We start from the raw sequence: 15,818 nt of genomic DNA, 5'->3' as shown, positions 1-15,818 counted from the left end.
TAAGGGGTGTAGTTTGGTAATGTAGGGGTGGACCTTATTTGCTGCCATGGGTGCAGGATTTAGCTAGGGATATATTTGTGGCGGGCCGGTGAGCACCCTTGGCACCTCCCCATTGGTGGGGAACTGGGGTCTTTCAGGAGCAGCAGGCTGCCGTACGGCCCAGCTGCGAGGTCAGACGCCCTGGGTGGGGAACCCCTGGATAAGTCGGTCTCACTCCGCTGCCGTTCGGCCGGTTGGGGGAGCTTTTCAGGGATGAACCACTCCGCCTGGCCAAGCCGGGTTGCAGCCATTTGATGGATGGATCGCACCCGGGGCAGCGGGTGCTCGCCCAGACAGGTCAGGGCGGGGTCCCAGTGAATGACCCCAGGGCCTGATCTGTACCGCTAGTTAGGCCCCTTGCCGTAATTGTTGTTTGCTGTTTCATTTAATAAAGCGGCCCATTTTACCCAAACCTTTGTGTCTGACTCTCATTCCAACTAGGGGGGCAATGGAAAATACCATAGTTTGAATTAACTTGATCTTGGTTCCCAAAGAGACATCTTTATCTTTAAGGATCTTATATAGCTCCCTCACAGCTGCTCTTCAAAGTCTCAATCTTCTACACACCTTACCATGGTGAGTGTGTCAGTGAAGCTGAGAGCAACACCGCCAGGAGCACAGGCTTGGTCAAGAGTCTAAACTCCTGGAAGAATCACTCAATTCAGAATGGTCAAAGCTGAGACACCAGACTAAGAGGAATCCAACATGGAAATACAGTATCTGATCAGGACAAAATAAGGGAAAGATGGAAACAATACACTGAAGAACTATACAAAAGAGATGGAAAGATGTCAAATACTTTCCATGAAGAATTTTTTGATGAAGAACCAGAAATCCTAGGAAGTGAAGCTGTACTAAAAGCAATTGGGAGAAACAAAACACCTGGAGTAGATGGAATACCAATAGAGCTATTCCAAGCCACAGAAATGGAGTCCACCAGAATCTTAACAAGAATAGTCAACAAATATAGAAAACAAAACAATGGCCCACAGACTGGAAATGCTCAGTCTACGTTCCAATCCCCCAAAAAGGAGGATGCCAAGGAGTGCAGCAACTATCGGACAATCGTGTTAATTTCCCATGCAAGCAAGGTGATGCTCAAAATTATACAGCAAAGACTCTTACCATATATAGAATGAGAAATGCCAGATGTTCAAGCTGGATTCAGAAAAGGAAGAGGCACAAGAGATCACACTGCAAATTTACGATGGCTAATGGAACATGCCAGGGATTTCAGAAGAAAATCAGCCTGTGTTTTATAGATTACAGCAAAGCTTTTGACTGTATGGATCATGAAAAACTATGGAGAGTCTTAAAAGAACTGGGGAGTGCCACAACATCTGATTGTTTTGATGAGCAATTCACTAGGGGTGTACATAATTGAAAAAACAAGCCAAAATTACACATAAAAATCGATGGTTCAGCTTGTTACACCAGCTTCTGGATTGCTGAATCAACTCCGGGAAATGGAATTGTAACAAGTCCCTCCCATCAAAAAGTGTGCATTTCATTTCATACCTTTCAGCAGCTGGCAGCCACTGGGTTTGCTTTGCAGGGCTGCAGCTTGTTTTCCTGAACAGTTTTCACAATCAGATCCCAAGGAGAAAGAGACCTTTCATGATTAACTCTGTTGGCGGGAAGGGGGAATGAGACCATTGCATGTGAATGCATCACCCCTGCCGACCCTGACACTACCCAGAAAATGGCACTGTTTCCCTGCCAATTGAGTTCTTGCAAGGGGAGACCCCTCCCTTTGCTTCTTATCAGTTTTGGAAACATTTGGCAGGGAGATTTCAATCATAGGATGCAATCTGAAAGCCACTTCCCTGGGAGCAAGCACTATTGGCTTACATCTGAGTAGACCTGTTTAGGATTGCTTCTGTAGTCATAGAATCATAACTACAGGGAAGGTACCTCTAGGGTTATCTAGTCCAACCCTCTGCACATTGTAGGAAATTCACAAATACCTCCCCCGCCCTCCACATACACACACCCAGTGACTCTTACTCCACGTCTTTCAGGGCTCTTGCCTTTCCTGAGTCAAATGGTAAACATATATGTACTCTGCTCTTTCAAAAATAATCTTGTCTGCCTCTACAGCAAAAGGAAAACTGACGGGAAAAACACAGGTCTGGGGGAGGGGGAATTCAGACAATCATGCTGCCTGCCTGCACTTGGGCAATGGAGGAAACTGGCGGTGAGAATGTCCCATTTTGCAGCAGACTGAGCATCAAAAAGAAGTATTTTGATTCAGCCTTCACTGTGGGAACAAACCTACAAGGCATAAGGAAATATAGTAGTAATGGGCAACAGCAGAAAAAGAAAAAAATGAACATGAAGCAGGATTTAGATCAAGATAAGTAGCCATGTTAGTCTGTCTGTAGCAGTAGAAAAGAACAAGAATCCAGGGGCACCTATAAGACTAACAAAATTTGTGGTAGGGTATTAGCAGGATTGTTTTTAGTGTTCCTACGCTGCACTGGTTGGAGAGCTCTCCTACTTCAGAGCATCCCACTGCACCGCTCATTAACACTCACCTTCTACAGATCTGTTGTTGTGCATATGTGTTACTGTGCTTGAGGAAACACTCAATGGAACAACTGTTTAGACTAGGAGGGAGACTACTGGTTGATGTGGTTTTTAGTTAAGTAAGAAAAGCTGCCCCAGAACCTTGTTTTCCTACCACCCCTTGAAAAGAATAGTGTGCATCTGCACATGTGTGACCAACATGCACACAACTGGCCAAAACTCACGAAAATTTTTAAAAAACCAAATGGATCTGTTTCAAGTCAGCACCAACTCATTTGGAATAAACTAGTAATGGAATGATTCCAGAACCGAAACTGAAATTTTCTTGGCGCATACCACTAGCATTAATTTCCTAGGCTTTCCTGTCTGGACAGGAAACAACCTGGAAGTAATTTTTGATATTTTAAATAGAGACTTTTTTCTGGCACTTATACCCAACCAACAGTGCACAACTAGAACATTGAGGCTCTAAGTACTTATTACCTGTTACAAGTTACATCGCCTACTGGCCACTTCCAGACTACCAGGCTTTTCAGAGTCAAGGGTAGATAATAAAGTTACCATTAAACTAACTTCAGGCTACATATTGTTTACGCCTGCTTTAGTGATACAGCACTACTCTGTGCATAACATGTGAAGCACAGAACATAAGGAATTCATTTTCCGAACAAGTATTTTTACAACATAATTAGCAATGACACATAAATGTGTATCTTCCTCCTTCTTCCAGATAACATTCTTCCATGATTAGCACGCACCATCTGTAACAACACAAACTTTTTTCTGGAGAAGAAATCTTTTCAATAACAGTTATTAAAGTTTAAGAAAGCAGCAATTGTATGAATAAGAAAGTGAAGTGTGCTTTGTCCATCAGGAGAATTATTTCAGACTTAAGAAGAAGCAGAGACTGAAAAATTGAGAAACAAAGCCCTTGCTTACTGTGCATATGACCTGAAAATGCAAAACAGAAGATGCCTCAAAGTTATAACTGAGCAGATGCAGAAACTGTAGGAGACTTCTGTTATCTCTCTGCTGTGGGTTTAAAGCAGAATGGCACCTTGAGGCATCACTAGGTAACTGATAAAAGCTGTGTAAAGCAACCATATGGTCATTCTATGTATTTGCTTCCTCTAGCAATACTGATCTTATTTTCAGTTGAGGATTTTTTAAAAAAATGCTTGCAGATTGCATGAATGCAATTTGTTTAATTGTTTTTCAATCTGTGATATACCATTTTATTAGTCTGGAATTTTTTTAATGTGCCCCTTAAGAAATTTTCCTGCAACATAACTCTAATGGCTTTGGATTTGCAGTCATTCCTCCTTAAAACCTCAACAGATAATGGTACTTGCAAACCTACAGAATGCCTGCATTCTGTTTACAGTATACATAAAGAAATTGTTAAAAAATAATAATGCGAATAGCATCAAGAGAACAGAATGAGTCTCAGAAATGCACAAGAGAAATACCACTACAGTTTCTCATGTTGGTATTTTATATAGGAATATCATTAAACAGAATTGCATAGCTTTGAAACATACATTTGAGTTGGATGTATGTTCCAGGGCTCAACAAACTCTCTGCCAAACAGACTTAAAGAATTTTGAGGTGTAAAGGATAAGATATCCTTCAATGACCGTGTTTCCATTCAATCAATATCTGTTTTGTTCTCTTGTACTGTCTTGAGAAGTGATGTTTTTATTTCTTTCCTCTTAAAGTTCAGCAGCTTCATTCAGAAAGCCTCTTTGTCAAATGAGAAGTGCTTCTGATGCCAAATTATGCCATGGGATAAGAAGACTGGAACTTGAAGCATCTGGAAATGTTCCCTCTCAGACACTTAACACTATTCAAGAGGGTAATGTACACCCAATATCCCACTATAAACAGATATTGAAAGAAAGATCAGAGAGAGGTGAACGGTAGTTCACTTGTGCGTTTCTTGGTCATGCTGAGCTTCCGGTGTCCTATACACAATATATCAAGTGCCACAGCAACAGACCTTCTCACTTCAGCGACAACCCGAAGGAAACACAACAAATTCAGTCTGTTTTCTGCCTCCTTAGCCACTGTTGCTGCAATACATGGTTTTAAAATGGGCAGGGTTCTTGTTTTTGTTGAGACAAACTTAACATGGCTATCCTGCTGGAACCTATTAGTTTAGGATCAATTTGTTTACATTCAGCTGAATTAAATGGTGGGGTTTTTAATTACACAGAACAGTCAACATGCTTGATACTTTCCAGGCCACAAGAAGGCAAGTCCCTGCCCCAAAAATCTTACAGTCTAACATCTGAGAAAATAAAAATGACAAAAAGAGGGGAGGGAAAATGAAGATGGAGAAAAACAGGGAAGAAATGTGCGTTCGTAAGGGGTTGTGTGAAAGTTTAAGTTTCCTGGATTGTGCCTCATCAGGAAAACATCCTCACATGCAAAAAACATTTTGCACCCCTTCTGAAAGAAGATAAGGAAGAAGCAACTCTGCACTTTATTCAAGGAGGCATTCCAGACTCTTGGGTTGCCCTAAAGGCCCTGTTCTTCACAACTTAACTAATGTTTTTACCTCTTAGGTTAGGGATGACCTGAATTAGGGTGCCAACTGGTATGAAGAAAAACATCCTGTTTCTTTAACAGAGGCTGAATGTGTGGAAACAGACGGTTGCAGTTAATACTATCACCTAATAAATAGTGTCCTATCAATCCTCTATTGAAGCACATTTTTCTCCAGACCAGAAAACATATTTGGTATAGATGAAGCTTTTTAAGTTTTGGGCTGGCTCCTAGGTACAAAGAAAAATTGTCAAGACCTGTATTAATGCCCATGAATGCAAGCTGTTTTGCTCTCCTGTTAGGCTGTACTAAACAGCTGATATGGAAGAGAAAGACAGAAAATAGATGGAGGGAGAATGAGAGTGATGTGTGTAAAGTGAGAGTGCCACATAATTTGGGGTTTTCAATCCAACATCATAGAATATAATAATAATCCATAAGACTTTGTCTCTGTAGCTCCAATAGCTCCTTGGAGCTAACCAAAATCTATTTAGTGTAGTTTTATCCCACTCTTTCTTCAAGCCTTCTAGTTTATATAGTTGGGAATCTCTGATTAAAAGCACTTTGGATCATCATGCTGTATGTTTCACAACCATATATACCTTCCTCCCTAGTTGCAGCTCAATTTTAAGCCAATCAAGAATTTGGCTGCTGACATCATTAAGATCAAACATTCAACTAGAAAGAATTATTTTCTTGGAGTAGCAAAGTATCACAAACATAGAAATACTGGATTTGACAGAAGTGCAGGTTTAGACTCTTCTGAACTCTCACTGTCAAGATAATTTAGATGGCCAGACTGCATATCATATTTGAGTACCAATACGTATCAGCAGCAAACAGTACCGGTCTAAGACTAACTCCAGCATGCAAGGCAACTGAGGAGTAAAGATTAAATATATTTGTCTGATTCGCCCAAACAAGTCATGACTTATCTAACTTTATCGAAATTCAAATTTCACCACTAGACGTTTAATGGATCCTTGTTAAAAGGATCCATTACGAAGATTCATGATGAAGAGAACTATGATTCTCGAAAGCTTATGCTACAATAAAGTTGGTTAGTCTTAAAGGTGCTACTGGACTCTTTTTGATTTTGTTAAAACAAGTTCACCTGTAATTACAGGGCAGATGCATAACCCTGCATTTTTCCCAAAATGCATCTGATCTGGTTTCAATACCAATTGCCCATCTCTAAAATAACAACATGACATTATTTAAAGCAACTAGGGTGATATTAAACAACAGAATGACTATATGGTGAACCTATTCTTCATTCTGGATTTCAAAATTCACAATTAATCATTCAGGAGCATGTCTGGTCCTGCTAGTGCTTGCACATATGCATGTGTCTGCCCTCAGATGTATAAACACCTTGCCAATATATTGTCAAAGGCTTTCACGGCTGGAGAACGATGGTTGTTGTGGATTTTCCAGGCTGTATAGCTGTGGTCTTGGCACTGTAATTCCTGACGTTTCGCCAGCAGCTGTGGCTGGCATCTTCAGAGGTGTAGCACCAAAAGACACTCAGTGACACTGAGAGATCTCTGTCTTTTGGTGCTACACCTCTGAAGATGCCAGTCACAGCTGCTGGCGAAACATCAGGAACTACAGTGCCAAGACCACGGCAATACAGCCCGGAAAATCCACAACAACCACCTTGCCAATATTCTTACCTCAAAACCTACTTAATGTTTAGATATCAATACAATACTTTATCCTTTTAAAAAAAAATCACAAATCAAGTACCTGATACTTCAGTGTGTAAGACTGCCTTATTTCCTGCCATATCCATAACAAGAGTTAAGCAGCCACAAACTCAATCTCTAAAAAGCATGTAACATTACTACAAACCATCAAAAATTAAAGAAATGTTCATTTCCTTAATTGAAATAAACAATAAATTACACCAACCATCAGCATTTGTGGTCATGCCAGGTCAATTCCATTCAAACAATTGCATTTATGTTTATACTCATATGTAATATTTTCAGTCCTAATCTTAGAGAGCTCACTAACTCACACATGCTTTGCATGAATGATATCCTGTCTGTTTTGTATAAAACCTAATGTGGACTTTGCTGGCAGCAAGTTTTAAAAGTTTTTCCTATCTACAGATATATTGTATGAGCAAGCAGGATTTGCAGAAAATAGTATTTTTCATTTTGTTTTCACTTTTATTCTTCTTATACTGCAGTATTTCTTACCCCCAAACCCCAAATGTTTAAGGCTAATTAAAACATGATCTCCGAATAATCAAGATCATGACAAATAGATAGCTTCAAGGAACAAATTACAAAAAGAGCATTCTGCTTCAGTGGCCTGAAACTCCATCATCAGCATATTTAATTTACTGTGCTATTCACTGGTGATCCTGATGAAAAAGAAAGCCAAACCACCTATACCTTGAGATGGGGGGCGGAGAGAAAAACCTGTTTACACATTTTTTGTTTTCTTTGGGGGGAGGAAGGGAACATACTATAAAGGAATATAAGATACAAATGAAAATGTCTTATTCTGTCAAATATATACATCAAAAACAAAAAAGTTAAGCTACTGCAGGAGCAACACATTCATACAGTGTCAGATACTTAGGAAAGGGCAAGAGTTAAAAAAGTCAGCAGGTCATGGCTAAGGTTGCCAAGTATTCGGTTTTCACCTGGACAGTCTGGCACTTTTTTGGACTATCAGGGGAAACAGAGTGAAAATACTGGACACGTGGCAACCCTAGTCACCAGAGTAGAGAATCTCCCATCAAACTGAGAGGCGAGCACCTGAGTTCCTTTTCCTTCTTAGCTGTGGCAAGAAAAATCTGAAATCTTAAAAGGGGAGGAGAGTTAAAAAACCCAAATAACAGAAGTAGCCACTGTAGCTTTAACAAATGAATACCCTCAGAAGCCATTGCCAGGCAACCACAACAGTACTGCTAGACTGCAAGCCTCAGTTTCCGTCAATAAAAGCAGGTCAGGGCACTACACATCTAGGCCATAGCTTTCCCAGGTAGAGGCTACCAGGGGGAAGAAAGGAAAGGAAGGAAAGCTGAAAATGGGGTCAATTTAAGATAGGTTGGTGGGGAGGATAGAAGGAGATAAGATAGCCTGAAGGAAGCAGGAAAAGGAAAGAAGGTATGTGCGCTTTCAGGAAAGACAAAGAAGAAATGCAGGGGAGGGGAAAATGAGATGCAAGTCCCCCACTTGTCAATATGTAAACCTGAGCATCTTCCACAGACAATACAGAACTTATTTGAGCTTATGCAGTACTTGGGGGATACCTGAGCGTTCTTACTTTGATATGAAGTAAATATTCTGTACATTCTTAACAAAAAAAGGAAGCAGTAGCTCTTGAATACAGAGTATCAACAATAAAAGATGTTCTTATTTTGTTTCTCCACCCAAGATGGTTAGGATTTTTTATATATAGCACTGACCTTGGCATAATTTCAATAGAAATCATAAAAATTCAGTTAAGACCAGAATTCAAATTTTTTGCTTAATAAAACGAGCCTTTTCACCAAAAGGTTTACAAAGACAATTTAACTATGCCCCCAACTGTGTTAACTTACTGCAGCAGATACCATGAGGCAGGGTGGAAAGAGCTCCACAGAAGGGTATAAAAGAGGCAGAGGTAGTTTTGTAATTCAGCATATTATTTTTTCAACACAACATTAATCAGCACTGAATAGATTTTACATTATTTGAAACAAGATATAGGCTCAACTAATTAGGTCACTGTGGGAGTACAGTTTTAATTTTATAAAGCCTTTTTAAAAGCTACACTTTTGAGCCTTGACAATATTCCTCAAATATACCCTCAAGCAAATATATTTGCATAATACTTATACACACAAAAACATAATTGTCCACAATGCAGGGTTTTACTTGGGACAGGGCTCACCATAGTTCAACAATCACTGGACCAATCAACACCAATTACACTATCTCAAGTTCATTCACTAGTTCATCTTCCAATGGTATGTATACTATCAGTAATGTCCCTTCCACTCTCTACAACAGACAAACAGGTTAGTCACCCATACGCAAAAGAATATATGGACATAAATCTGACATTAGAAACCACAGCACTCAAAAAACAATGGGAGAACATTTTAATCTTCCAGGACTTTCCATTGCTGACCTAATAGTAGAAGTCCTCAGAGAGCTTCAAGGGGAGATTACTGAATTTAAATTCACCCACAAGGTCAGATTAGTGCTCAATCAGACCAGTGAACAAAGTCAGTGTTATTATCTTCATAATGCAGTTGGGGAGCTGGGACTGAGAGTAATCCCTTACCCAAGGCTACCTGGTGAGTTCGTGGCAGTAGTGAGATTCAAACCAGTGTAGTGCTGCATTGCAGCCTAACTACTTAACTACAGATGCTACTTTCTGCTCTATTCAAGCTGCACTGTACGTTTACATCCCAACTCCCTTCTTTGTTTCACCCCTCCCACCTCCTAACTGGGATGTAAAAGTTCAGGGATCTCCACTTGTAACTGTATCTGAAGAAAGGAGCTTTGACTCTTGAAAGCTTATACCCCGAAAATCTTCTTGGTTTCTAACATGTCACTGGATTCTATTCCTGTGACTCAGGAGGATTTCTGGGCAGCACTTATACCACTAGTGGTATGCATTAAAAAAAGTTATTTTTTTGGATTTAAGTATCAGGAAGGTCATAAATATTGGTATTCCTGATATCTGGGTCTTCTCATACCTGTCTGATATTTGGCTCCAGGTTTTTTTATGGATTTCAAAATTAATCAGGTCCATTATTTCCTATGGGGTGGATCTTTCTGGGGGAATGGAATGGCTGCCTGTTATTCAAATTACACCAAAACTGCAGCTGCTGCCTTTCCACTAAAGATCCTCAAGTTTCAAGAAGATTGGACCAAGGGGTCCAATTCCAGAGGCCCCTGAACAAAGTTCCCCCAGCTCTCCATTGCTTCCTATGGGAGAAAGAATTCAATGCTTTCTTCAGGGCAAAGAAGCCTTAGCTAAACACACAAGAGTAACTACTGATCAAAGTGTCCCAATGCAAAAAGAACCAACAAAACCCAATAGAACCAGAGAATTCCAGCAGAACCAATCATGCAGCAGAAGGCACAGACTGAACAAAGCAGCCAAAAGCACGCCCTCAAAAAAATCATGACCTGAAGCTGCCTGCAAGCCAGGCCAGCATTTCTGTGGGCTATGAGAGAATTGCTGGGATTAAAAAGTTGAGCTCCTGCTAATGTGCACTACCATTCACCTGCAACAGACATCTCCCTCCCTCCCTTTTTTCCCCAGGGAAACCTCTAAAAACAGAAAAACAAGCTGCTGCAACCTATAAAATGTCAGTCTTGGTTATTCCCCAAAAATTTCAGGAATCATCAGTATTGGAATTTCTGTATATTCAAGAATCTCAGATACAAATCCAGATTCCCAAATTTATCCAGGAAATACCTGTAAGATATTTTTCAAGTATATTTTTAAACCAGAAATACCTAAACACACATCCCTAATCCTTACCATTTTAAGGCCCCAAGGCCAAAAGAAACAGAATGTATCACTTTGAGAAAGATGATTTTAGAAGGTGGGCGAGAAAATCTGTCCTAGCATTTGCATTAATTATCTTCCCAAAAATGTAGCAATGAAACAAAATTCAAGCCACTCAAACCTGTAAATGCTTCTAAAAATGATGTCTATAATAAACATATGATTTTTTCAGAGCTCAATACACCATTATTTTGCATTGTAATAACTGCTGGTTTAGTGTAGTGGCATACATGATGTGTGAACTGAGGAAGCCCTTAGTTCAAATCTCATCTCAGTCACAGATTCAAAAGATGGCAGTATACAAGCTACTCTTTCATCCATGATACAGACATACTTAAAAAGATTGTAAACACTGCAGAGAACACATATGAAGCACTTTGAGTGTGTGAAATGTTCTATTTAAGGATTATTATGAGATTCATTTTGGTCTTCTGAATCCTAATTAAGAAAATTTGGAAAGTAAAACCAGCTCAAAATACAATAGGTTAGTTAATGCCCATTACCCTCTAACAGGAACAAATCTTGCAGATTTTAAAACAACACTAGCTACCAATTTGTTTCTCAGTTCAATGCATGGTGCTGGTTACAACCCTTACCAGGGGACTCATATATCTAAAGGACCATTTCGCTCCATAACCTCCCTATCACCAATTATACTCTACTGGTCATTGCCTTCTGGAAATCTCCACTCACCCATCCACCAAGGATTGCTTGCCTGGAATCTACTATAGTTTGTTACTTTTCAATAGTGGCCCCCACCTTAAGGAATGAACTCCCTGAAGAGATAAGGGAAATCTTCCTTACAGTAAGACTGTGCTGTTTGCAAGGACATTTAGGGGGACTTGAGCTCAGAGATGAGATTTCCTATGGAGTGTTTCTATGAATGGCTTCTTAACATATAACAACAACATATAATACAGTCTCAGTGGAATGCCTTTGTAAGCCACCTTGAACCATGAAGGAAAAGGAGGAATAAAAATGTTTTAATAAATAAATTATAGACTCTGATCAGAATGGGCTCTTTGTATGGTTTGGGGTAAATTGCTTTCATTACCGGATCAAGTAAGCAGTGGATTCCACAGCTCCCAGTAAAGTCAAGCAAATATTCCACCTTACAAACAGTTACAGAATATATTAGAAAGTGCATTCTTGTATTCCTACTTTAAAGGAGACATATTTTAAAAAGATGCATCTCTAGTCCTATAAATGGTTACTGGAATTTTGCCCAGTCAACACAGCCTTACTGCCTAGATTTTACACAGTCTTTGAACTTTTCCTTACTAGTAAGGCATTAAACTATTTTATAGCCTCAGCCAATGCATGGCTACTTGGAACTAAGAAACACATCCATTTTAACAAGACTTACTCTCAAGTTATTGTATATAGGAAAATACTGCAGGTGCTGAAGGAAAGGCCTGGAAGCAAGGTTTACAAAACAGGCAGAAAACAAGATCAAAAGACAATGATTATTTTGTCATCATGCAAAAAGGAGGGGATATTGTTGCATATTTGCTGAGAAGTAGATGCTTTAACTTAAAGATCCACACATCATATTTCTTATTCATGAGATTCTGATTCTCTCCTCTTAGATTCCAAAGGGAGGTGTGGCATGTTTAGGTCTTCGTCTGCCACTCCCCTGCTCCCTTGTTAACAAAAGGAAACAGGCTGCATGTTTGGACAAAACCTACACGGAGCAGGGCTTTAGAGATTTCCACTAATGCTTGGTTGACACTGGGATGTCTTCAGCATATCATATTCTTCTTGGAATTACATGGAAACAGGAGAAAGACACCAAAGCAAGAAAACAGAAACAAGTATACAGAATGGCATCCAGTTTGATAAGAAGGAGGTGGGGTTCTCTGGAGCTCTTACACAGTCAATTCTTCCTGTTCCCTATGAAATATACTGCACACGGTGTTATTCACTGCCTGCTAGGCAGTTACATGAATGGAGGGAAGAGTTGTTAAAACACCTAGCGGTGGGAGGATTTCTCTAGGCTGCAGCTTTCATTACAGTGTTTCCTTGCTGCACTGCAGAGGCGCCATCTTCTCACTCTTAATCTTCACTCCAATCCATTTCCTTTTACCTGGTCAGTAAACATCCATGCTAGAGGAAACCCCAGGTTGCACAGGAAAAGAGGCAGCCTAAACAGGTGAAGGACAAAATTTCCTCCTGCAAAAGGTAGCAGCTTGAGAGAGAACCATTCCTCCACCCACACCCTACAGCTTACATCCCCCCTCCCCATACACACGAAGTGTGCAACCCACTCTGGGATAAACAAAACCATCTCCTCAAAAACTGTGGGAGTCACAGTCCTTTCAAAGCTCCGTCTCCTTCCAAGAAATAGACGCCAAGGCAACACAGGTATCTTAAAGCCCAGCCAACTGCTCGCTATGGGAAGGGAGATGCCTTTGCCCATTGTTTTAAGATTAGGCTTCATTCCGCAGGAGGCGCGTGGCACGAGAACTCTGAAATGTAAGTTAGCAGAGCAGGCGGCGCTTTCTCCAGGAACTTGCTCCCCCTCCGCGGCTCACCGCAGGGATGGGCGAGCACAACGAAACCCTACCATTTGTTTTCCGCACCAGAGTGTGGAGGAGGAGGAGGCACAACCGGGGAATGCAAACAGCCCAAGTGGGGTGGCGGGGAGAGCCGTGTCGGGGGCAAGCTCCCTCCGCCTCTCTCTCCAGCTCTGTGGTTGCCACCGCCACCGCCACCCCGCTCCTCAGCATCCGCCCACAAATCAGCCACCGCAGACAACACAGGGAGGCGCAGAAGGCAACCAAAGCCGCCTGGCGCTTAGGCACACACTCGCTGCAGACTCGCCGCGAAGGAGCGGCGGCAGCCCGGGCCCGAGCTCGCCGACCCTTCCCCAAGCCGAGCCGCGGAGGGAAATCGCCCCTCCCGCAGCGGCGGCCCCTCAAGCTCAGGGAGAAAGGAAGCTGCCCGCCCTGCAGCGCCCTGCAACCAAGGCACTCCCTAGCAGCCTGGAAACCGGGGAAAGAGGCGCCGGTAGGAAGGAAAGGGCGGCAGACGGGGAGGTTTCTCCGAGGCGCTCACAGACCCGCGAGAGCCAAGCTCGAGCGAAAAGCTCCCGGCTCTCGGACGAAACAAAGGGAGCCTCGCCTTACCTCCAAAGCCCCGGCTGTCCAAGAGGCCACGAGCAGCAAGCAGCCTAAATGCGGTAGCATCCCGGCAGAGGTGCGGGCTGGGGAAGCGGCAAGGCTCTGGGCTCCGGCTGTAAATCCGCCCGCCGGCTTGGCCTTCCCTTCTCCGGCGCTGCTTGGAAACGGAACTGAGCTGCAGAAGCGGCACCGACCAAGCGCCGAGGAGGAGCGGGCCAGTCAGCTGATATCCCAGCCCGCCCAAAGCGACACGAACGAGGCCGGCGCTCCGCAGAGACCCCTAGCGGAAGCGCCGGCCAAGCGCAGCCTCTCCTCCAGGCGCCGGGGTACTGCGAGTCAAGTCCGGGGAAGGAGGGCACCGCGCCGGTGTGGAAGGATGGGGAGTGTTTGTCCGTCAGAAATGGCTGTTGGCTCACCTGGGGAGGGGCGTCACAACTATTTGTGGACGATTTCTTTCAGACAGCCGTCATACCTGCCCGAATGTCCGCCTCTTTGTGGTGGCATCTTTTGGGTAACAAAACAGAGCTTCTTGCCTTGGGGAACAACCAGGATAAAACGTTTAAAAACGCGAGAGTGGGTAAAAGTCGGACACAGATTATTTTAAAGGGATCCTCATGAATTCATATGGTTTTCATATTGAAACAAAATTAAAGCACTGTCGTATTGTAGATTATGCCTCAGTCTATAGGCAACACCAACACAATCACACAGCCATAGTTTCATGGGGCACCACAGCGCAAAAACATGGGTCCAAGGCGCAGATCCTCATGGATCTTCTGGCTCCATCTATGAGATCAACCAAAACTTACCCTACAATCACATATCATGTGCATTGCCACAGACTGCAACTCAAAAATCATGATCCACTGCTTAGCAGCACTGCCACAGAGCAAAAATGTGGTTCTGGGACATGGATCCTCATAGCTCCTCAGGATTTTTATATAAAGTCATCCAAAACTCACCATACAGTCACATACCATGTCTAAAGCCACAGACTCCATGACAAAAATCATACATCCATCACTTTGTGGCATTGCCAAGGACCAAAAACATGGATCCAAAATATGGATGCTCAGGACTTTTACATGGGGTTGCCCTAAAACTCACCATCCAGTCACATCACATCTATACACAGATTGCATCACAAAAAAAGGGATCCATTGCTTTGTGTGACCACCATAGCCCTCAAACATGGATTCAAGATATGGATCCTCATGGATCCTCAGATTTTTACACAGGGTCACCCAAAATTCAAAATAAAATGATGCATGACATCCATGGCCCAGAATGAACTCCCCCCCCCCACACACACACACAAACACATTGTGGGACTGCCATTGTGCAAAAACTGCATTACGTATATGGACTCTCATGGGCTTTTAAAATTATTATTAAATGGATTCCACCAAAATACATTGTAAAATCACACATCTCAATGTCCATGGGGTGATCTGCAAGAACACTAGATGTAACAGCTCATGGTTCCACAATAGTGTGTAAACTACATTAAAATGCATGAATGCTCCCGGTTTTTTCATGGACTCCCATTACAATTCACTCTGTAATTTGACACTAAAGCCAGCATAGTGTAGTGGTTAGAGTGTTGGACTAGGAACTGGGAGTCCCACGTTCAAATCCCTGCTCTGCCAGGGAAGTTTGCTGGGTGATGTTGGGCCACTGAAACATTCACAGCCTAACCTACCTCACAGTGTTATTGCCAGGATAAAATGGAAAACAGGAAAATAATGTAGGCTGCTTTGGGTCCCCATTGGTGAGAAAGATCATGAGGTATAAATGAAGTTAAGTAAATAAGTAAATAAGTAAATAAAGTTAGTTGTGGATACTGGAGAAACCTGGTGAAAAAAATAGAATCCATTCACATGCCCTCCCATTTACATGTAGAATAGCGGGTGTGGTTGGGCATTTCTCCCCATCCAACTGAGGACTGTTATGTTGCTTCATTGCATATATGTAACATGTGGCTTGCTGGAATGCTCAGAGGAGGAAAAATGGACAGAAGTGAAGGGTTGATTGTTCCCTACTTTTTGCTTC

General features: G+C 42.1%; 1 protein-coding gene across 4 annotated transcripts in view; it reads right to left on the bottom strand.

The window, feature by feature from the left end:
- APP (amyloid beta precursor protein) overlaps nt 1-13,970 on the bottom strand; it is a 262,122-nt gene extending 248,152 nt beyond the window's left edge. For all 4 annotated transcript variants that reach the window (XM_054973138.1, XM_054973139.1, XM_054973140.1 and 1 more), the window contains exon 1: nt 13,773-13,970. In XM_054973138.1, the coding sequence (XP_054829113.1) occupies nt 13,773-13,832 (60 nt within the window). In that variant the 5' untranslated portion in view covers nt 13,833-13,970. The remainder of the gene's footprint in view (nt 1-13,772) is intronic.
- Nucleotides 13,971-15,818: the final 1,848 nt, after the last annotated feature.

Source organism: Eublepharis macularius, chromosome 3 (genome assembly GCF_028583425.1).
Source record: "Eublepharis macularius isolate TG4126 chromosome 3, MPM_Emac_v1.0, whole genome shotgun sequence".
NCBI classification, from domain to species: Eukaryota; Metazoa; Chordata; class Lepidosauria; order Squamata; family Eublepharidae; genus Eublepharis; species Eublepharis macularius.
Note: the sequence above shows the minus strand (reverse complement) of the source record. Positions and strands in the feature narration are given on the sequence as shown.